Source organism: Belonocnema kinseyi, chromosome 7 (genome assembly GCF_010883055.1).
Source record: "Belonocnema kinseyi isolate 2016_QV_RU_SX_M_011 chromosome 7, B_treatae_v1, whole genome shotgun sequence".
Classification (NCBI taxonomy): Eukaryota; Metazoa; Arthropoda; class Insecta; order Hymenoptera; family Cynipidae; genus Belonocnema; species Belonocnema kinseyi.
Window position 1 is genome coordinate 95,175,547 of NC_046663.1, and position 25,335 is coordinate 95,200,881.

At 29.4% G+C, this 25,335-nt stretch overlaps 1 protein-coding gene across 1 annotated transcript in view; it reads right to left on the reverse strand.

Moving 5' to 3' along the window:
* Positions 1-685: 685 nt before the first annotated feature.
* Positions 686-25,335, reverse strand: part of LOC117176003 (protein son of sevenless) — a 38,758-nt gene continuing 14,108 nt past the window's right edge. Inside the window, exons 7-19 of the mRNA XM_033365946.1 lie at positions 25,082-25,265; positions 22,700-22,946; positions 19,939-20,169; positions 19,503-19,866; positions 17,331-17,523; positions 17,013-17,249; positions 16,777-16,932; positions 16,403-16,703; positions 9,755-10,044; positions 9,454-9,676; positions 6,271-6,593; positions 4,568-4,823; positions 686-2,099 (exon numbers count right to left, since the gene is read on the reverse strand). Coding sequence (XP_033221837.1) covers positions 2,008-2,099; positions 4,568-4,823; positions 6,271-6,593; positions 9,454-9,676; positions 9,755-10,044; positions 16,403-16,703; positions 16,777-16,932; positions 17,013-17,249; positions 17,331-17,523; positions 19,503-19,866; positions 19,939-20,169; positions 22,700-22,946; positions 25,082-25,265 — 3,097 coding nt within the window. The 3' untranslated portion in view covers positions 686-2,007. The remainder of the gene's footprint in view (positions 2,100-4,567; positions 4,824-6,270; positions 6,594-9,453; positions 9,677-9,754; positions 10,045-16,402; positions 16,704-16,776; positions 16,933-17,012; positions 17,250-17,330; positions 17,524-19,502; positions 19,867-19,938; positions 20,170-22,699; positions 22,947-25,081; positions 25,266-25,335) is intronic.

The following is a 25,335-nucleotide window of genomic DNA, read 5'->3' on the forward strand; positions in this document are numbered from 1 at the left end:
GACTACCTATTTAGTTATGTACCCATATTCAGCAGAAACCCTTGGTACAGGGACCCTCTATCCGCAACCTGAGGACGGGTTCGGTGGCTTTGCCATAGGCCCTTCGGTTTGAAATATGTGTTTATATATTTTGGAAACTTTGTAAATGCTATAACTGGTAATTTTTGGTTTTATGAAAAAAATTCATCAGGATAAATTGTTCAACTTTTTGAATGCTATACATTCAGGTGGTCTCAAAACGTGGACATTTGACAAAAACTGAGGGTGGGGGGGGGTACACAAATCTAATACCTTCTGTAATTTTTTTAATTTTTTGAAGAAAAATCTAATAGTTTATATTTCAAACAAAAAATATCTTAATTTTAAATAAAAAACGAATTAAGCCAAAAATACGAATTTTTAACCAAGTAATATTTGTCAGTCAAGAGAGTTTAAAAATTTCAACCAAACTGTTGAAATCTGTAGCAAAAAATACGAATTTTCAACCAAAAAGCTTAATATTTAACGAGAAAAAAAAACGAATTTTTAACGAAATAGGTAAAGCCAGTAATATAAAGTTACCTTTACAAATGAAGAAACATTTCCAGGTTTTCCTGGTAAGTCGACACCCTGTCAAAATAATAAACTTAATTATATGCCTTGGTTAAGTGATTCTGATAAAAAATAATAAAAAACATCGGTTTACTACACAATATACTCTTTATTTTACACTTTGCAATATTTCACTTTTGCCTGCATTCAATATTATTACAATACCTATCGACAAGAATATATTTATAATATACATTTACATAGTATTTATTTCTTTCTGCGCTATCGATACCACTTAAGATATATGTATAATAATATAGGTGTGTTGGCCTATGATTTATTTGATACTGCACTTTCTTCCATCTGAATTTTTTTTAAATTCTAAACGTCTAATTACATTCACTTATCCACGTTCAAAGTGTATCACAGTTTTGTTCAAGGATAGACAAGGGTTCAAAGAAGAAATGGGTCGATCGAGAATCGCGAACGAGCAAAATCTTTTCAATGCGAGTATGAAAAATTGGTTCATGAGTTCCTCTGGACAGCCTATAGTGATGAAATGCATTCCGCATTCCGGCATCCAATTCACTATAAATTCTAGTAACACAGTAACGAGAAATGGAATTCTTATTCTCTCAAAAAAGTAACTTTTCTTTCAACTGAGCATTTATACCGATCCTATCGGTACTCATTAAAATCCTTCGTTTTCAAAATCGTAAAAAAAAAGAAAAAGTCTTGTACCTGCGACTTAAAACGATGAAAGACATTAGGAATTTCCTCGTCTAGATTTTCTTAATGTCAAAGAAAACCGATTTGTGCATGTCAAGTACACTGATATCGATAAACTTGAATAGAAATAGTTTCAAGAATATTCCTAGTTCATCTATAGTAATAAGGTTCGAGTCCATTCCAAAAACTGCTCCCTGCCTCAGGCTTTCCAAGAGAAGAGTCAAAATGTGTACCTGAACGAGTTAATTTTCTCTACTTACTCCTATCGGTTATGTGTCTATTTGTAAAAAAATGTCTAAAAATATACTGTTCGCATATGTACAATTACTCTGTACAATTCGAAAAATAAGCTTTCAAGAAAAATAGTTTCTTGTGCCGTGTTAAGAATGTGTTCCGAATAAGGAATGTAACGAATAACATCTCATCACAATCAGTGCTTCGTCCATTTGCTTCTCTCACCAATTATACTCCACCAATTTCCATCAACTATAAGCGCATCGTTCAATATTATTTTTCGGCGGTATTTAGATAATTATGATTATCTAATTAATCTAGAGCCGAGTCGAAGATCATCAAGGTCCAATTTTTTGTGCGTCTGATACTGGTCCTTTTCCAAATCTGAAAACAGTACTATTTACAACATCAAAGCCCTTATTGGACTGGAGCGACGACTTCGACGAATTCCGATAGACTCGAATCGATCCTCTGAAATTCTTTTGTTCTGGGATAAGAAAAAAGTAGGAGTCTCTAACTAGGTCCAGGGGGAGCACTGAAATTAAACATAGTGGTCGGAGGACGTCCTGGCAGAGGTTTTGGTGGTAATCTGGGCGTTATTGATCCTGAAAAGAAAATTAATATTATTTATTTATATATTGGCAATTGTACTTTTAAAGATAATAGTTTAGTCAATTAGATTTCAAGATATTTTAATTGTTGCAGATAAATTACCATAATTATTAATCAATAGAAATATGCTCCTTAATATTAATAATACGATTACTTAATAATCACTCCATAGATTCTGCTCATGATGGGGCTAAAATAACTTCAATTGCGTATGCGAATTCTCAATAAAAAGACAAATAATTTTAATCATGGATTAGAAAGTTTGAAACTCAATAAATTGTCCATTAGGTAATAAAATCATGAAAGTATTTTCCAGATAAAATGTGTCAGTTATCAAAACTTCAATATTCGATATTTTTAAACCCACAATTTTCATTGTATTTTACTGCATTTTTCGTAATAAACATTGCAGCTGTTAATAATGCATTAATATAAATTGATTTTTAAAAAAAGTATTGCTTTTTCTACTTTCAGACAGTTTGGCTTAATAATACTAATATTATCCATAAATTTAACATACTACGCTTTTTAAAATTTAATTTCTCATGCTATATTTAAATCTTTATTATTTTTATTTAATTTAAAAACTAATTTATAAACAATCAAATTTCTTATTAAATTAAACAGTTTTTTATTGAATTTAAAAAGTTTATCTATAAGTCCGTAAATTAAAGTTTCAATTCTTTCATAGTTTAAAACAATTTTTAGTGGAAACTGATGTTTTTAAATTTCTTCTAATTTCTTTTCTTACAGAACATAAAAATCGACTTTTTAGAAAGAGATTTTTTGTTTTTGGTCATACAATTTCTCCACCGTGCCCTATTTGAATAGTAGGATTATAATGTATCCCACATTAAAAGCCTTAACAGTTTAACAATAGAAACGCTCCTAATTAAAATAAATTTTAAATTCAATTATTGAAAACTGAAAGGAAAATTTCACTCTCAAAACATTCAAAGTATCAAATTTTAAATTGAAGTAATGTGGAAATATACAATTTTATATCGAATATATTCAAAAATCAATAAACAGAATTTAATTTAATATTTAAAAATGTACACGTTTAAAGTGAAAAATTGTATGGTTTCTCTCGTTAGTTTAAAATTATAGAACATAAAAAGAACTTTACTTGGAGCATTGAAACAAGCAAAAGTTTTAATTGGACAATTTTGAATCAAGAGCCTTCAAATATGAACAACTTCAGAAAATTAAATAAATTTGGACATGAAATTTTGAAATCCGCTAAAGTGCCACAGAATAAAAGTCCAGTCATTTTTTTATTCCATGTTTTTTTTTCAGGTATCTCAAGATTATTCCAGGTATGATTTATCATAGTACGAAGTTATTCAAGTAACTTTATTAAACGATAGTTGAATTTTCAACTAAAAAATATACATTTTCCATCAAAAATGGAATAGATAAATTTTCAATTGAAAAAATTTAATTTTAACGGAAAAAAATTGTCGACTAAAATTATGCAATATTCATCTGAATTAAGTAAATTTTTAGCTAGAAAAATTAATTCTTAACAAAAATACATTGTTAAGTCTTCCAACAAAGTGATGAATTTTCAACTCAAATTATTAACCTTCTACTGGAATACTTTAATTTTAAACTAAAAGTCAAATTTTCACCAAAATATGTGAAGTTTCAAGTAAAAAAATTGAAATTTTCGACCAAACATAGAATGGTTACATTAGAGTTCAAAAAAATGATAATTTTCTGCGAGTGGGACTTAAAGCATCTTCAGGAAAAAAAATTAACTTTGAAACGAAACAAAAAAAAAACAACAAATTTTCAACGAAGTAGTTAAATTTTCAAACAGAGATAAATTTTCATTTTAAATAATAAATATTCAACCAAAATAATGAATTTGTAACAGAAGAGTTTGAATTTGAACCAAGTAGCTTCATCTTCATTTAAAAATATGAATTCTCACAAAAAGATGTAGCAGTTGATATTAAAACGAAAAAAAGATTTTAATTCAACATAGAAAGACGAATTGTCAACAACATTGTTAAGATTTCCAACGAAGTGATGAATTTTCAACTAAAATTAATAATCTTCTACCGAAATAGTTTAATTTTAAACCAAAAAGACGAATTTTCACAAAAATACATGAAGTTTTAAGTAAAACAGGTGGAAATTTGAACTAAAAGTAGGATAATTAAATTTTCAGTTAAAAAAAATATATAATAATTTTCAAATAAATAGTTAAATGATATAATATGAAGCCATTTTTACAAATGAAAAAAAAATTAATTTTATATTAAAATTTTAATAAAATTTAGGAACGCTCTCGAAATAAATCTATGACTTAAAAAAACTTTCCTGACATTTTGAGGGTTTTCAAAATATATAAAAATTGTCTTACAATTGCAGGTTTTCTAGGCTTTCAAGGTAAGTAGACACCCGTTCAGTTTAATTTTCATATAATATCGAGAATGTAATAGAAAATTACCGTTGGGTTGAGTAGGTGGAAGCTTCGTGGGACTGGGCCCATTGACAGACATGTACCTCCGTGGATGAGCAGCGCCCGAGGAAGAGCTTTCCAAATTAGAGTTTCGCCTCATTAATAAAGCAGAGCTACTCGGATTCAAAGTGGCGGGAAGCCGTGGTGGTAGAGTCGCTGGGGGTAAATCTCTGCGAGGAGGGAGAGGAGGTGGAGATGTGCCTTCTCGCGGAGGCAATAACGGAGCGTTCGGTGCTTGTCTGACCTGAAATAATAATGATTAGCTTATTAGGAAACCTTTTTTTATTAAGATCTAAACAAAATTATTCATACATTAAACGGTGTTGGGAGAAATGGGGTCATTTTCTCACACTAAACAGGGAAAATAGGGGAAAGATGGAACATGGAACAGTTACATTTTTAGTTTAAAAAATTAATTTTCCGTTCAACAAAAAAAGATCCAACCCAAGTGATAAATTTCTGTCTAGAATAATGAATCTTCAACTGGAATAGAAAAAATGTTAACGCATAAAATAATAAATTTAGCAAAAGGGTTTATGTCAACCACGCGGTTTTATTTTCAAAAACAAAAAAATGAACTTTCAAACCAGAAGATTAATTTTCTGCAAAAAAGACGATTTTTAAAAAAATTCATAATTTTTCAACGGAATTCTTAAATTTCCAATTACGAAAAACAAATTTCCAAACTTATAGTTGAATTTTGAGCCAAAAATATAAATTCTTAACTAAATAAATGAATCTTTAACTGGAATAGTTGAGTTTTCAATCAAAAAGCGAATTTTCGTTAAAAAAAAATTAATTTCAAAAAAAAGATCAAATGTTCAACAAAAAATAATAAATTGCCAAACAAAAATTTAACAGTTAAATTTTCCATTTGCAATAACAATAGTCAACGAAAAAAAAAAATCGTTAGACTAAAAAAGAAAAATTTCCATCAAAAAATTAAATCGTTACATTTTCAGTTTTAAATTAATTTTTAACAACAACAAATTTTCAACAAAATAATTACAGCTTCAACAAAAATAGCTAAACTTCCAATAAAAAACAATTTATTTTCAGCAACAAAAAATAAACGAAGTTTAAATAATATAGCTCATTTTCGAACCAAAGTCACGAGTTTTTTAATTGAAATTATGAATCTTAAACAAAAACAAAAAAATAAATTCTACCAAAAGAGTTTAACTTTAAACCAAGTAATTCAAATTTCTTTCCCAAGAAGATAACTTATGAAGGAAAGATATCGTAGTTGATATTTCTACCAAAAAATGTTGATTTTTAATTAAAAACATTAGAATAAAACCAAAAATACAAGTGTTCAACATAAGTTGAATTCTCAACCAAGAAAGATTTTTCAGTCGAGAGATAAAAAATTGCAAACTGTTGAATTTTCAAACAACAAAAAAATACATTTTTAGGCAAGAATATTAAGTTTCTATCTAAAAGAACAAATTTCAACAAAGAACGATACATTTTCAACAAGAACTAGAATAGTTAAATTTGTAGTGAAAGCCCTTAATTTCAAACAAACAAAAAAACACGAATTTTCGACAAAATAACAATTTCCCTGACGTTTCCAGGTTTTCCAAGTAGAGTAGACACCCTGGTGGTTGTAAAGTAGAGTTAGGGTGATGAAAGAAGAAGCGAGGTTATAATTCTTGAAACAGCAACGGTGGAAAATAAATATATTTTACCTGATGCGGTGACTCGCTGATGGAACTTTCTCGCCTCCGATGAGATCGTGGTGGTAACGGTGGAGGGGGTTGGCTAAGATTGACGTGGCTTGGAGAAGGAGGAAGAGGCATTGGAGCGCCCGGACTGCCACCCGCTGTCGACAAGGCGGACATAGACACTGCGCCGATTGAACTTTGATTAAAACCAAAGAGAGTGCTCTGCGACGGATGATGAGGAGGTGGCATATGTCCAGGAGACCCCAACTGAGGACTACTTCCTGGGGAACTAATCGAAAGACCCGACATGCTAAGGGGACCTGGCGATCCCGGAGTTTGTCCTGAACCTAAGACAATATAAAATATTCAATTCATATTAGTATTCAATCACTCGATATTCATCAAACACTTTTGAAAGGAAGCAGAACTTAAAAATGTACAGTTGAACTCGGGGGGAATAGTGTTATAAAGAGTTTAAGTGCTCGAAGCAATTCTCCCAATGCTCACAATTCTCACATATGCTTTGATAATTTAATGAGCATTTATAAGCATCTTGAAATAGGAATTAAAAAATCGTATTGTCTATCTTTATTAATAACATTTATATGATTTAAAATTTGCGAGAAAATATATCGCTTCAAGTTGGAAAGGTCGCTTAATTTAAATGATAAATAAAGTCAAAATCATAGAAAACATTATTCGCATTAAACAGAGCCTTATTCAGGATTGCTACAATATCCCAATTTCTAAATTCTTCTAGGTATAAAATCAAACATATACCTAAAAGATTAATAATATTATTGCAAACAAATATTGTTTCTAAATACATTTTAAACACTTTTTAGTTCAGTATCCAAATCAGAAAGATAAATTTTTAACCTAATAAATGAATTTTTAACTAAATAATTTAATTTTAAAACCCAAACGATGAATTTTCTATAAAAAAAAAGATACAGTTTTAATCAAATGTATGAATTTTCAACTAAAAAGAAACGAATTTTCAGGGGAAAAAAATTAATTTGTAATCACATTGATGAATTTCTGAACAAATTTTGGAATTTTCAACCCAAAAGATGAATTTCCTATTTTAAAAAATGAATTTAAAAAAAAAATAGAATAGTTACATTTTTTACACTTTCAGAAATTTCCTCTAAACAATAAAGGAATACTTTTATGGTTAAAGCGTCATCGTTTGACAATTAAGTTTGAAAGCAGATTCTTCAACGGTTAAAGTGCGAGTCGTTTAACTAAGAATCGTTTCAACGATAAGCGACTCTACTTTAACGCGTAGAAGCTGCAGTTTATCGGTTAAAATGCGACGTACTCTTACCGTAAAATAATTTACGAGCATTTATTCGTGCAACGTTGCATGTACCTAAATGAGAGCATAAATGTGTGCGCATGCGTGGAATCGCATCACCGCGCTTTTAGAATGCAATCGTTTAACCATTAAACTGCACACTTTTAGCGTTAATCTAATAATCGTTCCACGGTAAAAGTGATTGTCTTCTAAAGATGAAAATGCGTGACTCTATGATTTAGTCGACAACATTTCAGCGTTAAACTAGATCGTTTAAGAGTGAAACGAATCTGCGTTTAAAGTATCCTACTTTAACGATTAAAGGACCGACTTTATCGTCAAGAGGAAATTTCTGAGAGTGTACAGAACGGAATATTTTTTAACGAAAAAATTCCCTTTCTATCAAAAAAGGTCGGTTTTCAGCAAAAAATGAAATAGTTCAAGTGAATTTTCAACAAAAGTGACAAATCTTTAACTAAAAAAATGTTATTTTCAATCAAATGCATGAATTTTTAACTAAAAAGATCAGATTTTCACCAAAAATAGGACACTTAAAATTTCAGTTAGTAAAACAAATTTTCAACAAAAAAAGTAACGAAATTTAAACAAAATAGTTAAATTTCCAATCACAGAACTTAGTTTTTAAACAAAAAGATCAAGTTTCAACTAATATGAGTACTCTTTTACCAAAAAAAGATTCATTCTCAACAAATTAATTAACGGAATTAATGTAACAGTTACATTTCTAGGAAAAAAATTAATTCTAAATAAGAAAAAAATAATTTTCAACCAAAAAAATAAATTTTCAACTAATAAAATGAATTTTCTACCAAAATAGACGAATTTTCGACAAACGAAATGAATTTTCAACCAAATATTCGAGTTTTTAATCAAAAAAAGAAATTGGTCAACAAGAACCTTAAATATTCTCCCACCAATTAAAAATTTCAATAAAATACAGGAATTTCAAACCAAACAATTCGAATACTTTCTCAATCATAAATGATGAGAATGTAATATTTGAATTTTCAACTTAAGAAGATAAAATTTGAACCAAACATGTACGATTTCAATTTTCAGTTGAAACAATTAATTTTCAACTAGAAAACATCATTTTCAATAAAATAATTTAATTTTGAACAAAGAAGAAGGTTTGTCAACTAAAATGATGAATCATCAACAAAATGAATTAATTTTTAACGAAGCAGTTCCACTTCCAGCTAAGTATTAGAATTTTCAACTTAAGAAGATAAAATTTGAACCAAACACGTACGATTTCAATTTTCAACTAGAAATCATCATTTTCAGTAAAATAATTTAATTTTGAACAAAGAAGAAGGTTTGTCAACTAAAATGATGAATCATCAACAAAATGAATTAATTTTTAACGAAGTAGTTCCACTTCCAGCTAAGTATTTGAATTTTTAATCAAAGAAGATACATTATCAAAGAGAAACGTGATATTTGATATTTCAACTAAAAAGGATTTTAATTTAAACAACAAATAGTTGTATTCGTCCAAAAAAGATGAATTTTCAACAGAGTAGTTTGAATCCGCAAACAAACGAGATTAATGTTTAACCAAAAGAATAAAATTAACTTCAAATTTAGTTTTTCCAAAGTTCCCTAACTCTATCAGGTTTTTCCAGGCGTTCCATGCCTTTCTGCAATCACCTGATCTGTAAACAACTTTATAATTTAAGAAAGTATATGTCTAGAATGTTTTTCTTAAAATATATGTAGTAATTTTAATATACATTTGTTTAAACAATAAATGCTTTAAATGATATTAAATGCTCTGTTCGAGCTTAAATGCAGAGCATATTCTCGAGAGCATTTGCTCAACATAAATTTTTGGGCATTTAACTCTATGGGGAAGTTGTCACAATTTAAATATAAATACGAACCTCCCAACAATACAGGTGCAAAAACGCTGTGATCTCCAGTATGAGGTGCCTGTGAAGTATGAGGAGGAGTTTCCGGAAGTTCCGGGGGTGGTGCAAATTCTGCGGGTGGATCGTGCAACCTCACACTGGAAGCCACAGCCTGAAGTGGCGCTGGCAACTTGCCGCTCAGACTTCTCGCTTTGATACCCGGCGATTTCAGGTTTAAATCTGGCCATTTACGAGACTGTAGAAAAAAATTAATGAAGTTGATAAAATGCAAAAAGTGGTAGTTACTTCTAGCAAAGATTTAATCAATACTTACAACTCTGGGTGGTTGTCGTGCGCCCCTTGGTTCCACTTCTAAACTTTTGTTATACAAATAATTGCTTATGTCTGCGTCCTTCATATTAGGGTCGAACGGAGAAAGGTTTTCAATAAAGTGCCTTATTCTCGGTTCCACCGAAAGACAGTAAGGCTGATTTTGGTACTGCTGGATTTCACCAGTGATTTCGGCGACTTTTCGTCGCTTGCTGAAGTTGATAAGCTCTGGGCTTCCTGGCAAGTAATCTGGATTCCCTTCTTCGATGTGCAGTATATTGGTCAGGTACATGCCTATTAAAAAATAATTTATCGAAATAATGTTGGCAAAGGAAAATTGAGAAAAAATCAAGAATTTCTTAGCAAACAGGAAATTAGAAGTGTAGGGCGGATTCCACTCCTAGATTCCTACTTTACTAACATCGAGACCATTCAATAGTTCAAGTAATTCGTGCCCGGGCTAAGATTCTAGAATGTTCTTGATGACATGCTAAAATTAGACTGCGCAGTTATGACAAACAAATTATGGGTAAACAATATAGGGACTAAAGGGTACTTTTTGTCACACTAATAGGGTTTTTTTGCGCTCAAAGGTTAACAATTCTAGGACAAATTCATAAGACTTCAAGAAATATTCAAGTTATATTTTTGAATATTTTAAATGAATTAAAAAAAAAATGTATTTAAAAAAATTCCAATGATTTCCGTAAAATTGAAAGGAATTCATAAAAATTGAAGGTGCATTAAAAAGGTTCAAGTGAATTGAAAATAATTTTAAAATATGAAAAAACTTAATTGAATTTACTTAATTTGAAATGAGCTTAAAAATGCACAGGAATTCAAAAGAATTTCATGAAATACCCAAGAATTAAAGTTGGCGTTAAAAGACTCCAGGATCAATTAAATAAAAACTTTTGAAAATTAGAAAAATCCACTGAATTAAGTAGAATTAAGCAAATTTAGAAAAATTCAAGTAAATTTATCAGATGCCAGAGAATTCCAAATAATTTAAAAGAATTGAGGATAAATTAATAAGAAAAAGGGTGAATTTAAAAAAAAAGGGTTTCAAATCTCTTCTAATCTTTGAAACCGTACTTTTTAACAAACAAAATAGGTGGCTAAGAAAAACAAAATAATTTAAATTAATGGGACAAATGTGTAAAAGTCGAAAAATCCACGGATTTCATTTAAATTTGAGTGAATTTATGAGAAATGAGAAGAATTCGATTAAATTCATTAAAAAAATCAAACTGAATTAAAAAAAAATAATCAAGTGGAGTCCAAGCAATTCAAAAATATGGAAAAGTTCATTGAATTGATTAAGTTTGAAATGAGTTTAGAAAAAACAAAAAGAATTAAAAAGAATTTCATGAAATGCCTAAGAATTTAAGGTGAGTTTTAACATCCATTGTATTGAGTAGAATTGAGTAAATTCAGAAGAATTCATGATAAATTAATAAGAATTTAGGGCGAATTCCAAAAGAATTGCAAACAATATTTGAGAATATCTTGAAATCTTTGAAACCCTACGAAATCCCTCACTTCTTGTGAATACATTATTTCAAACCCATTAAAATATTACAATATTCTGCTTAGTTCTATAAAATGTGATATTTCCAGAAATCCTGAAACATTTGTTAAATTAATTTTAAATTCCATGGAATCTTGTAAAATACTTTAAAATATTTTATATCCTTTGAAATCCCATTAAATTACTGAAATCAATTAAAAATGATTTGGAATCCTGTGAAATTCCTTAAAATATTTCAAATCCTCTGAAATCCCATTCAATTACTGAAATAAATTTAAAATATCTTGGAATCTTTCAAAACAAACTTTTTAAAAAAATTGTTAATTCCAAAAATTAAAAAGAGTTCAAAAGAATTCATGATAAATTATTAAGAATTCAAGCTGCATTCCAAAAAAATGATTTAAAACCTACGAAATACCTCACTTCACTCAAATAAATTCTATAATTTCTTTAAATTAATAATGTCATTAACTTTGAAATAATTATAGAAAATTTCTAGGGAATTCAACAAATTTGATCAAATGCCTAGGAATTCAAGATGAGGTTAATAGTCTTCAGGATCAATTTAGTAAAAACTTTTAAAAAATCACAAAAGTGCACTGATTTACGTAAAATTGAGTGAGTTCAAATTGAGTGAATTCAAATAAATTAAAAAAATTCAAGAGGATTCCAAAAAATTTTAAAGAATTCCCGGTTAATTTCAAAAAAATCAAATCTCTTCAAATCTTCGAAATCCTACTAATTTCTAACACAAGATGTCATTTAAAAGAAATGAGTAGAATTAGACGAAAGTCATAAAAAATAAATCTATTAAAAAAATTAAAATCCCTTAAAATTATTAAAACCCTTGGAAATCCCCTGAAATGGTTTAAATCTCTTAAAAATGTCTTGGAATCTTTTAAAATACCCTACAATATTTCACTCTTTGAAAGCCTTCACACTACTGAAATAAATAAACAAATTCTGGGAATCTTTTAAAATTTCCCCAAATATTTGGAATCATTTGATATCTTTTAAAAGCCCTTACAACTTTTTTAAGCCTTTGAAAACACCTGAAATTTTTTTACAATACCCTCAAGTATTTCAAATCCTTTTAAATCCTATTAAATTATTGAAACAAATCAAATTTTTTTGTAATCTTTTAAAATAACCTAAATTGTTTTAAATACTTTAAGGCCATGTGATGAGTGTAACAGCTGATCAAGTCAGCTCTAAGATCAATATTTTTTCACCCATATTGAAAAATAAAAGTTTAAATAACGCGGACATTTTTTTCGGGAAATGTTAATACATATTAAAGGATCGTTTGTGGCCTTTCAAAGAGTTGGAGGAAGAAAAAAGTTTATTTATGCAAATAATGGTTATCGACGGACACATTTAGGTTTTACACATGGACATAGGAAACACGAGACTAGGCATGCCATCCTGACTTGGGCGAGCGGGGTTGAATCCACGAGAGGGGGGAGAATTCCATGAGTGGGGAGAGCCGCCATCTTACGATGTGCCATTTGATTATGCGCACGAGCATTTTGCCGACAAACTGTGCATGAAAATATAAACATGTGGGCGCTGCCATGTTTGTCGCGGGACATCAAAAGGTGGCGGACCTCCCCCCTCATTGCATCACCCCCGCAATGGCATGCCTAGTCCCTTGTTTCCTATGTCCATGGAAGTTGTCTACTCGCTGCGCTAGTGTTGCTTTGACACAGCTGATGCAGGCCGATACGTATGTCAGACCAAATATGTTTATTTGTATTTCAAGTGCAAACATTAGTTTTTGCATTATTGGTGCATAATGTTCGTGAGCGATTTTTGTTGTTTTGTCCCACTTTGATAAATATAAACCTCATAACTAGTCCATTGACAACATAGCAAATTGCTCGCAGGCATGGACATAGGAAACAAGGGACTAGACATGCCATTGCGGGGGTGATGCAATGAGGGGAGGAGGTCCGCCAGCGGTCGGTATTTCTCCAAAATAGAAATGAAAAAAAAACTTTTTTCACTATTCTAATTATTTAGGACCAGAGACAAATTCTTGCATGCCTTCTATTAATCGTGCCAAATTTTTAACACAATATCTCATTCCGTGTGAACGTAAGTTAGGAAAGAAAACTTCCACTGGTATTTTCTTAAAAAAAATTTTTCTCAAAATTTTCACCGGAACAAAGCAGAGACATGAACTTTATTACCTCCTCTTTCATTTTCCAAACTTTCAGAGCGATATCTGATTTCGTTTAGACGTAAGTTGGGAAAGAAAAATCAAAGACCAGGTTCGGTCACGTGACCCTCTCGTCACATGGCCATAATTTTTTTTAAAGCTCTTGAAATCACCAAAGAATTTGAAAAAGTACGTTAAAATATTTCAAATCCTTGGATCATTTTATCAATTGATGCTCAGGATCAATTAAATTAAGACTTTTAAAAACTCGAAAAAAAATCAATTTGATTGAGTAGAATATAGTAAATATAGAGAAATTCAATTGAATTAACAGAATTCAAGAGAATTAATAAAATTCAAGAGAATTCCAAAGAATTCTCATGAATAAATTCTTCAAAATCCACAAAAATATTAATAAAACCCGCTAAATTCGATAATATTTTCTGAAATCATGGAAAATGTATTAAAACCACATTCGAGACTTTTAAAATCCCTTAAAATCATTCAAATCCTCGGAAATTTAATAAAAGGTCCTGTAAAATCCGTTTCATATCTTCAGAGATTCTAGAAAATTCTTGTCCTAAAATATTTCAAAACCTTTAAAATTACTTAAAATTAATGAAATCTATTGAAAAATTCTCGGAATCTTTATAAATAATCTGAAATATTTCAAAGAATTCAAGATCATTCAACAATAGGTATAGCTGCAATTAATAGTGATTAACGCACGAATTCATTTATTGAACAAAAAGAAGTGAGTAATGGGTCAAAATATCTCAAGTGTGCCACTTTTAAATTGATAGTTTTATTTTTAATCGAATTATAAAGTTTTCAATTCATTTTTATATCAAAATAAATCCTAAAATATTTTTGCAAATTTTTTTTCAAGTTATCAACAATTAAAGCTCTTGATCATTGCTTTCAAAAATGGAGTACTCGCAAACGGTTCATCAAAATTCAATAAATGAGTTATGAACATTTTTTTTACGAATTATACATTTACGCTAAAAAATTGTTCGTTAGTAAAAAACATTTTTTTATTGTTTAAATAATCGTTTGTTTTAAACAATTGAAAATTAATTAACTTCTCCACTGGTCCGCTGGTCGAGCACGTTCGGACGCGATAGTATAATCTTCAACAAAATATAGTGAAATTTTCAACCAAAAAGATTGATTTTCTAAAAAAAAAAAGTATTTTTTTTTAACAAATCGGTTCAAACGTTCAACCTATTAGTTAAATTTTAAACTAAAAAGATGATCTTTCAATAAAAAACTTACTAGTTGATATTTAAATTAAAAATCTCCATTACTTTAAATACCAACTACTATATTTTTTGATTGGAAATTCATCTTTTTTTTGTTCAAAATTCAAATACTAGGTTGAAGGTTTGAACAGATTTGTTAAAAATGCTTTTTGGTTTCACTATACTTCGTTGAAGATTAATAAAAATAAAATTTTTGTGTAAAATTCACATGTTTTGACTGAAAATTAAACTACTGAATTGAATACTTAACCACTTTCTTAAAAATCAATATTTTTGGTTGAAGATTCATTTCTTTGGTTGAGAATTTATCTATGCTTCATTGGAAATTAAACCACCTGAATCTTTTGAGTAGAAAATTAATCTTCTTGGTTGAAAATTCGTGTTTTAGATAAAAAAATAACTATACCTCGTAAAAAGTTGAACCGCTTGATTAAAAATGCATTTTTTTAAATGAACATTTATCATTTCAGTTTAAAATTCGTTTCATATTGTACTTAATATCATACCCACAATAATTTCATTAAAAATAATTTATTATCCAATTATTCCCATATTTTTTGGCTTAAGGTTGATCCACTTTATTAAAAAATTCATTTTTTTTTTAATGATGCTTCCTTCTTTTAATTAAAAATTCATCTATTTTGTGGAAAAGTAAGCTATCTGGATACTATTTTTTTTCTTAATTAATTTTTTAAACTAAAAATTGAACCATTCAAATTTTGGTTGAAATCAATTTTTTTTTAGCTGATAATGGATCTATTTTGTTTAAAATTAATCTTTTTAGTGGAAAATTCATCTTCTTGATTAAAAAATTAACTATACCCAGTAAAAAGTTGAACCACTTGATTAAAAATTCATTTTTTCATCAACATTTATCATTTCAGTTGAAAATTCGTGTCATATTGTACTCAATATGATACCCGCGCGCGTCCCAACGTGCTCGACCAGCGCTGGAGGTCGGAGCGCGGTCACCAAAAAATCAATAACTTTTCAAATATTGCAAAATGCAAACTTTTTTTTCACCAACACTTTTGGAAGAGATTGTAGAATCTATGGAAACGAGGAAGAGTTCTTTCACAGGTGGAAAAGTTAAATTAATTTTCAATTGTTCAAAACAAACGATTATTTAATCAATAAAAAAATGTTTTTTACTAACGAACAATTTTTTGGGGTAAATGTATCATTCGTAACAAAAATTTTTATAACTCAATTATTGAATTTCGATTAACTGTTTGCGAGTAATCCATTTTTGAAAAAAAAAATGATCAAGAACTTTGATTGCTGATAACTTGAAAAAAAAACAATTTTGCACAAATATTTTAGGATTTATTTTGATATAAAAACGAATCGAAAACTGTATAAATTGATTAAAAATAGAACTATCGATTTAAAAGTGGCACACTTGAGATATTTTGACGCTAATGTGATCTTTTCATTTGAAAAAGTGACTAATTAGTGACCGTGTGGCAGCCCTTATTCTTTTTCACAGTTACTTTGTACAGGAATTATCTGATTTTTGCCATTTTTATGCAAGTGCCTGACACAAATAAAGTACCCATAGGGATCAAACCTTGAAAATAGGGTACTTTAGGGACCTTAAATGAATATAGGGTACAATAGGAGATATAGGGACCGGTCTGTGAGGTCTGTGAGGCCTGGAACTGCTTTTATTGCTTAGGAGATCTTAAAGCTTACCGAAAAATGGTACGCAAGGTGGATTAATGGAGCGCAGCTTTTCCTGATACTTTCGGAAATGGTCGTTATTCAGTTCACGAGCCTCTTCAAGTGCTTTATCTAATCGTGCTGTAATTTGCTGGAAAGTGAATTTTAACCTAAAAACAGAAGCAGATCCCATAGCACTAACAATGGCGAGCACTCCGTTGAAATTATTGAGATCCTGTAGCACCATCATTATTTCAATTGCTCGAGATACAATAGCCACCCTCTCCTCTAAATTTTCTGCTTCCACTATCGTCTTTTCGAGCCACCTTGTAAACTAAAAAAAATAAAATAAAATATACACTCATTCAAACATTTATTTATTGAGTCGCAGTAACTTTTAAACTTACATTTGTCGTGTGTTTAATCATCTTCAAAAGGTTGGGTGACGTCTTTTCTTTGTCTTTTTTAGTCCACACAGACCCTACTAATTCGGAAGGCTTTACCGTTCTGTACAATTCGAATTCTAATAAAGTCAGTTGCCTTGCTAATTCAATGGGATGGAGCTACAATCATTGAAAATGTTAAATTATTAAAATCTAGAATTTAAGCATGTGCATCCAATTGCAAATATTTATCAAGTTACCGTAAGTATTCCCCATTCTTCCTCAGGAACTTTCAAATGCCACTCGATAGGAGGAGGAGAGCGCTCGAAGCTAAAAGTAATCGGCCTTTGCTCCGAGGGCTCACACTTTCTCAGCACAATCTTCATTACAGAATCCACCCATTTTCTCATCGACTTTCCACTTACAGTTTCGAGAAATACCTTCAATTTCTCAAGAAGAGATGGGTCTCGTTGGAAATCGTAAAAGTGATGATCCACCTAATTGTAACGCAAATTAAATATAGATCGTTGTGCACTATTAGATGTTATATAGATTTTCTAAATGATTTCCAAGCTTACCCAATGCCTTAAAACATTTAAAACCCTAAACTGCACCGGCTGGCAGAATTCTTTTCTGTACCTCTTCCAATCTTCTCTTGCAATGGTTTTACATCCCGTTGGCTTTTCCTCCTCCTCGTAAACCAACGATGGGTCCGGTATATCAAACCGTTTTATTAACAATGTTAACAGTTCTTGTGGAGAACAAAAGCTCCTAAAAAGGAAAACAAGCATTTCAAGTTTGCAAAGTGGTACGATTTCAATCAATTTTCACTTTTTTTAAAACGCGTTTCTTTTATATGTACGGCTCTAAATTTAAAAATAGGGTACTCACAGTACTGATTGCTTTCAAAAAGGAAGAAATGGGATCATTTATTGCGATAATAGAGGAATATTTACCATTTTTAATAGTTCAGTTTAGGAAAATGCCTAATTTGAAAATCATCTAATGTTTAAGCCTTTAAAATTGAACAATTTCGAATATGTGAATTTCAAATTTGTAAATACCTCCATTCGAAATGAAAAACAAAAAGAGAAAATAAAGAAATAAAGAAAGACGGGAGATAAATAAGGCAATTCGGTCGTTTTTGGTTCTTGGGAGTTTTTTTTTTTTTTAACTGCTAAGAATTTGCTTATTTGAGTTTTAAATTTAATCTCAATTTAAGTCCTGGATTTGAATTATATACAATTTTCAATATATCCCTTGAATAGTCATTTTAAATCTATCAGAGAATTACTTTTTTTACTTTCGGTGTGGCTAATTTTCACAGGCTTTAAGGAATCTTTTACTTTTCTTCACATTTTTCTACTCTTCTCACATTTTGTATCGAAAAATTGCAATTTTTATGATATTGAAGTTTTCAAAATGGAGTTGAAAATTGATTACTTTTAAATTGAAAGGTTAAAAAAATAGGATAATTAATAACTGAAAGCGATTAAATACAAATTTTCGAATGATTTTAAAATAAAAAACGCACAAAATTAAATAATTTAGTAAGCAGTTTTAGAATGGGACAAGTTTAAATTGAAATCATTTAAAATTTAATAATTTCGAGTTGAAAGCATTCAAAATTAAATAGTTTTAAATTAAAAAGTTTGAAAATTAATATTTCGAAAATGTGAATGAAACATGAATTTAAGTTTTACAATACAGTTCAATTATTTATTAAACATTCGATAATTTAACCCATTCTATAATTTCCCTGGCAGTTCTCATTTATCAGATACAAAATATAAAGTTTTGAAGATGTTATAGTTAATTTTCGATTATTTGGTCTATATTTTGGTAATAACAAACATTATTGGCAATGTTACACACATCTATGATAAAAAATATAACCTTCACTGTGTTATGCTCTTTCATATTTAGTAAAAAGATACATTTATTTACAATTTACTACACAAAATTAATCAAAAAATGAAACTAAAATTAATTTACAGTTTAAAAAAATACATATTAAATTTTTTCATAAGTTTTTTAAGTACTACAAGTACTGTCATAACCCTGAAGTCGAAAGATTATTGTTTATCATATTATACAAAATTTCAAAAATTTCTTTCAATAATTTGATGAAACTTATTTTTGGATGTGAAAAAAAAACCTTCTCTGGTTCAATAAACTTGTAAATGTTGTTTTGATTGTTAATCATAATCAAAGAAAGAACCACGTCATTAGATACCGTTTGTATATATTTAAACACTAAAACCTTAATAACTATTAGGTCTAAAAATTAATTCGGTGCCTGTATTTTGATGTATTTTAACTTGTCTTGTAACATTTTATTTTTCCCGACCTAATTTAGTAGCTCTGAAGGGCGAACATTAAACATCAAACAAACAATTTAATAGGTGGCGGCGCTGCGATTTAATTTAAGTCTGCAGGACTACCACCTATTATATTATATTTTAAAGCTTATGATTTGTCCTTTAAAACTACCTTAGGGCGGGAAAAAATTGAAGTTTTACCAAGAGTTACAAGACATCAAAGTGAAGACACCCAATTAATTTGTAGACCTAATATAAAAAATACTCGGTTTCTATGCTTTTTTTCTTCTACTTTTTCCAACATTAATGTGCCCTTTTGACCACAAAAATTCCGAATATCAGGGTCCCAATCTTATACTCTCCCCTGAGCTAGGCCTGTCTAAACAGTTAAAATAAAAGATTCCCAATAAAAATTCCAATCGCACATACCTATAAGTAGTGAGGAATGTTCGGACGAAAGCTGGATCGGCGTAAATATGATAAGTCAGCCTCTCGACCAGCTTTACTAAAGTCGCGCCCTTGATAAGAGGCACGCCTCCGTTTTCTCTCGCCTCCAGGACAATATTTTCAGGACCGTCCTGTTCCGCGAATTCATATAAGTGTGGCGAGGGTAATTTCAAGGGATGCTTCCTCTCCTCGTCCAAGAGAATGCTATCCAAAGTACGCTCCAGCATACTTTTCGTATTGAGCATCACAAGATCCGCCATCCAACTGTTTTTGTCCTCGACCGATTTGGCAACGAGAATAACATTAGGATGGTCCCTTGGTGCGATTTCGAAGGCATTTTTTAATTCTAAAAAAGATTATATGTAAAGACGACAAATTCCTTTAATTACAATATAATATGGGCACATTCAATATTTACCTTCAGTGTCTTCCCGATCGATAATATCGACCTTTCGGATGAAAAAGCGTTCTTTTAAACGCAATTCTCCTTGATGTGCAGGATGACTGCTTCCAACTGCGACTCCAGAGACACTGACACTCACTCTTTTACCACCACTGGGTTTACAGAGGACAAGTAAACCGTCAAATAAGAGAGCTCTTCTTTCTGTTAGCCTTCGACCATTGCTACCTACTTTTCCCAGCATGTCCTCTAGAAAAACAATTCCAAATTTGTACTCTTTTGTATCTTTTTAAAAAGCGTTTTTGCTTTTCAGGAGACTTCGGATCGACTATAATGTTTTTCTAAATAGCAAATGTGACACAAGTCACTTACAATTTCATTCTTTAAGAAAACAAAGCAAAAGTTTCATATGAAGAATAACAATTCTTTCTTTTGAGCATAAAATCCTATGTATTAACAAATTTTAATTTTGGGTTTCGAAGGGACTTTAATTTTTTAACTATAAACTTAATTTACAGAAATTCTATTTTTACATGTTGTAATTATTTGATAAAATTTGGAATAAAACTCCTTAATTCAACTTCATATACACCAAATCATTTCATAAGAAATTTTATGAGATGAATTTTACTGGATTGATAAAAAATGAGCATTTTTAGATTTATTTCCAAATCCGGTGGAAGTTCCGCAATGACAAAGTTATGAGTATTTTAACTTCTAAAGCTAATAACGTAGACTGATATAAAAAAATCTTTCGAATTATGTTTTAAGATAGTTGTACTACAAGTCAGATATCTGAAAAATAGAATTTCTATGGTTTTAAGAATCTAAATATTATATGATTTCATTTCAAATAAAAAACATTTTCAGTTAAAAATGTTAAAATTCACAACAAAAAACTTTAATTTTAATCATGTTTTTTGCAATGAAATTTTTTCTGACCGTCGCTTCTTACCAATTTTTGAAAAATGATTACATTTTAATAAATGACGGCTTATTTTTCCGGGAAAACATTCTATACAACTCTACTGTTTCAAATTTTTTAAATAACTAAATAATCTTACAATATAATTGCTTGACAAATCTTTTTCTAAACAAATATTATACTAACGATTTCTGCCATAGAAAAATTTGCTTTCAAAATTGAAAACAGTAGAGCTGTAGAGAATGTTTTTTCCGGAAAAAATAAGCCGTCACTTATTAACTTGCGACAACTTTCAAAAATTTGCTAAGAAGTGACGGTCAGAAAATAATTAAATTTCAAAAAACATGATTAAAATTAATGTTTTTTTGTTGTGAATTTTTTGATTTTTCATACAAAAATGTTTTTTATTTGAATTGACATCAGTAATAATATTTTGATTCTTAAATCATAGAAAAATCATTTTTTTCAAATATCTGACTTTTGGCACGACAACTACCTTAAACTAATGGAGGTACTTAACTTTTTGTTATTTATTCTAATTTGCCTTCTATACAGTAATTTTTTCAAAGCTGTTTATATCTCAGTTCAAATTTGGAACATAATGCGTAAAAAAGTATCAAAATACTTATTTTTAGAACCCTAAAGTACAAATTGAGAACAGAAAAGTATTTTTTAATTAATTATCTTTCAACATTTTCAGAAAAATCACTACCATTTTATTTATTTTAAAGTTAAAAAAAAGTTTCATCTGGATTTAGAAAGAAAAATAAAAGTTCTATCGGGTGAAAGACGGAAAAGTGAAATTCCTGCATTAGATTAAGAAATACAACTCTCTAAAAATCGTCAACTCTTTTTTATGGTTTGCGTCATCCCCCATTAAGTTTTAATATTCATAACGTAAGCAAATTTTTTTTTTGTTAAATAGGTATAATTCGTGACGTCTCATTTTCTTTAAATCCAACATATTTTATCGGCGACTTTGTTAATTAATTAAAAGGATAAAAAGGTGAAGAAAGTCCAAAATAGGTTAATGAGATGACAAATATCCAAAATAGGTTTTTCAAATAGGTAATTCAAATATTGTGAAACTTTGAAGTTTTTTAACAATTCAATTTTAAACATTTTTAATTTTGAATGATTCCAATTTTATATTTTATACTGTTGAATGTGATTAATTTTTTCTGATATTGGAACTCTTTTAATTTGATATATTATTAATTTTTGGGCGACATTCCGCTAAAAATATATCGACAATTAAGGAATACATTTAGAAATATATTTAAAAAGAATAATATTGCAATATAAATTTGTTAGTTTTTTAACAATAAAATATTTAATGATTCTAAATTCCCGGTTTTCTCTCGTCAATTTTTTATTTTCCCAGTTTGGCAATTATTTTGCTTTTTGAAATTTCTATGTCCCAAATCATAATTTAAATTTTTTTACTATTTCCACTTCCATGTCAGAATTACAGTTAGTTTCGAAAAAACCACGTTCCAAAGTATAATTCTTTTCGAAAACTCCACGTTCAAAGCCAAAATTGCAATTCTTTTGGAAAATTGACTGTTCTAAATCAGAATTGCAATTCTTCTTGGAAATTCAGTTCCAAATCATAGTTTTAAACCATACTTTCACATTCATCGAATTCAAAGATTTCAAAATTCTATTCCCGGCCTATTCGCGATCAGGTAAACACCATATAGACATGTTCAAAAATATTTTTACAGAGAAAGTGAAGAAATAGTGGCATTTTATAGAATTTCTGTTAAAATGGTGGCATCGTTAAAAAAAAGTGTCAAACAGCGTTAATAATGGCGTGAGTCCGTGTCCTCACTTTTATTATGAGAAACATACCTCTAATAAATTCGTTACAACATTGTCCGATGTCCCTCTGGTCCCAGCCATCGACATTTTTCTGGAGTTCGCTCGTTTTTTCTAGGGCAGCTTGCCTGCGTGCCCTGCTTTGCATTCGTAAACCACTGTCTTTCTTTGGAAGACTCGCAACAGTTTTGGTTAATTCCGTTTTTAATGGACTCAGAACACCTTGAACTTGTTCTAAAGTCTCACCGTCTTCGGAATTTGGCGTACGTTCGAGTAATACCTACACGAAAGCAAAATAAAACGATATGTCACAAGGGATTGTCCATAAACGACGTTACCAATTTGAGGGGGGAGACTTTTCCCCTTTTTAAATAATGTTTCAACCATTTTGTTAAAAAGTCATCTTTTTGGTAAGAAATTCAACTACTTAGTTGGAAGTTATTCTGCTTTGTTAAAAGTTAATTTTTTTGGTTGAAGATTCATCTCTTTCATAGAAAATTGATCTATTTCGTTGATAATTCATTTCTTATTTGGTTAAACTAAAAAATTTACAACTTAAAATTCAACTATGCCAATGAAAAAGTATATTTTTTAGTTGAAAATTCATGTATTCTGTTAAAAATTCGCGTTTTTTAGTAAAAAAAAAATAATTTTCTCAGTTAAAAATTCAATCGTTTTCGTTAGAAATTCATCTCTTTGGTTTGAACTTGAACTATTTTGTTAAATATTCGTATTTCTTTATTGCATTCAACTGTTTTTGATTTAAATGGAAATCTTTTTTCTTTAAAAATTCATGTATTTTGTTGAGGATTCAACTATTTTGTTAAAAATTCGTCTTTTTTTAATTAAACTATTTATTAATTCAAATTAAAATAGTTCTTCGTGGAAATATAACCTTTTTGTTCAAAATTCTTACTTTTGAGTATCAAATTCAATTTTTTTTGTAGAAAATACGTCTTTTTTGTTCGAAAATTTATATATTCACATTAACCATCTTTTTTTAGGAAAAAATGCAACTTTTTGTTTGAGAATTCATCTTTTTGGTGAAAATTAAACTATTTATTTGAAAAATTAAATACTTGACAGTATATTAACATTTTTGTTTAAAATTCATACTGACGGTTTAAAAATGCAACTATTTTGAGGAAAAATCATCTGTTTTGTTGAAAATTCGTTTTTTTATGTAGAAAATTAATCTTCTTGGCTGTGGATTCAAATATCTTGTTTAAAACTCGACGTTTTTTGTTCAATTTAACTGCAAGAAAAGTAATTTTTTTATTAAAATTTATTTTTTAACTGAAAATGTGATTTTTCCATTTTTGGCTGAAAACAGATGTTTAGTTGGAAAATTATCTTTTTTGTCGAAAGTTCATATATTTTGTTAAAAATTAAATTATTTATTAGAAAAATTTAAGCACTTTGTGGAAAATTAAACTTTTTTGTCGAAAATTCATGTATTCTATTAAAAATTCGCCTTTTTGTGTAGAAAATAAATCTTTTTATGGCTGTGGATTCAAATATTTTGTTTAAAACTCGACGTTTTTTGTATTCAATTTCACAGCAAGAAAATTAATTTTTTTAACAGAAAATGTAATTTGTCCATTTTTGGGAGAAAACAGATCTTTCTAGTTGGAAACTTATCTTTTTTTTTCGAAAGTTCATATATTTTCTTAAAAATTAAATTATTTATTTGAAAAATGTTAGCACTTGATGTAAAATTAGCCTCTTTTTGTAGAAAATTCATGTATGTTCTTGAAAATTCGACTTTTTGATTAGAAAATTAATCTTCTTTTTTGAAACTTGATCTCATTGGCTGTGGATTCATTTATTTGGTTTAAAATCCTGCTTTTCTTTACTCAATTAAACCGGCAGAAAGTTGGCATTTTTGTTGAAAATGTAACTACTTCATTTTTTGGTGGAAATTAAACTAGGTATTTATTTCCAAAATTAACTACTTGATCGACAATTTAACTGTTTTGTGGGAAATTCCTTTTTTTTTGTTCGAAAAATTATCATTTAGTTGAGGGTTCAACTAAATGTTAAAAACTCGGGCTTTTTAGTTGAATTCAACCAGTCGAAAATTATATTTTTTTATTGAAAATTAATATTTTAAACTAAAAATGAAACTATTCCATTTTTCTTTAAAAACTATAAAACAAGGATAAAAATAAAAAACAAACAAAAATAAAACTATAAAACAATTCATTAGAAACTCGAAGAAACAGAGAATACACCTTAAACCCGCGTATAGACAACGGCTTCGTTTCTTTTTGCCGTGGGTGGGTGGTGGGGGGGGGGGGGGGGGGGGGGGGGGGATATTCAAAAATTGATGACGTAGTTTATGGATCATCCCTAAATTAGCTAAATTTCTAGATTAATTAGTTCGACATTCGACATTATATTTATTTCAATTACCTTAATGTAATCGAAGTACAAAAAGCAGTGCCATACAGGTTGCATTAAAAGTTTTGGCAAATAGTACTTTACAGCTTCTTTAAAACCGTGTCCCGCAGCACGTAAAGCATTACTGGCTTCTGGCCTCGATAATAGTCTCGTTAAAACTTCTCGACTAGCTGGACTGTTCATTTCTCGTGCATAGCTACAAAATTTTAAATATATACATTTTTTATTCTGATCTTATGTAAATGGTTAAAATGGAAAGGAAAGAA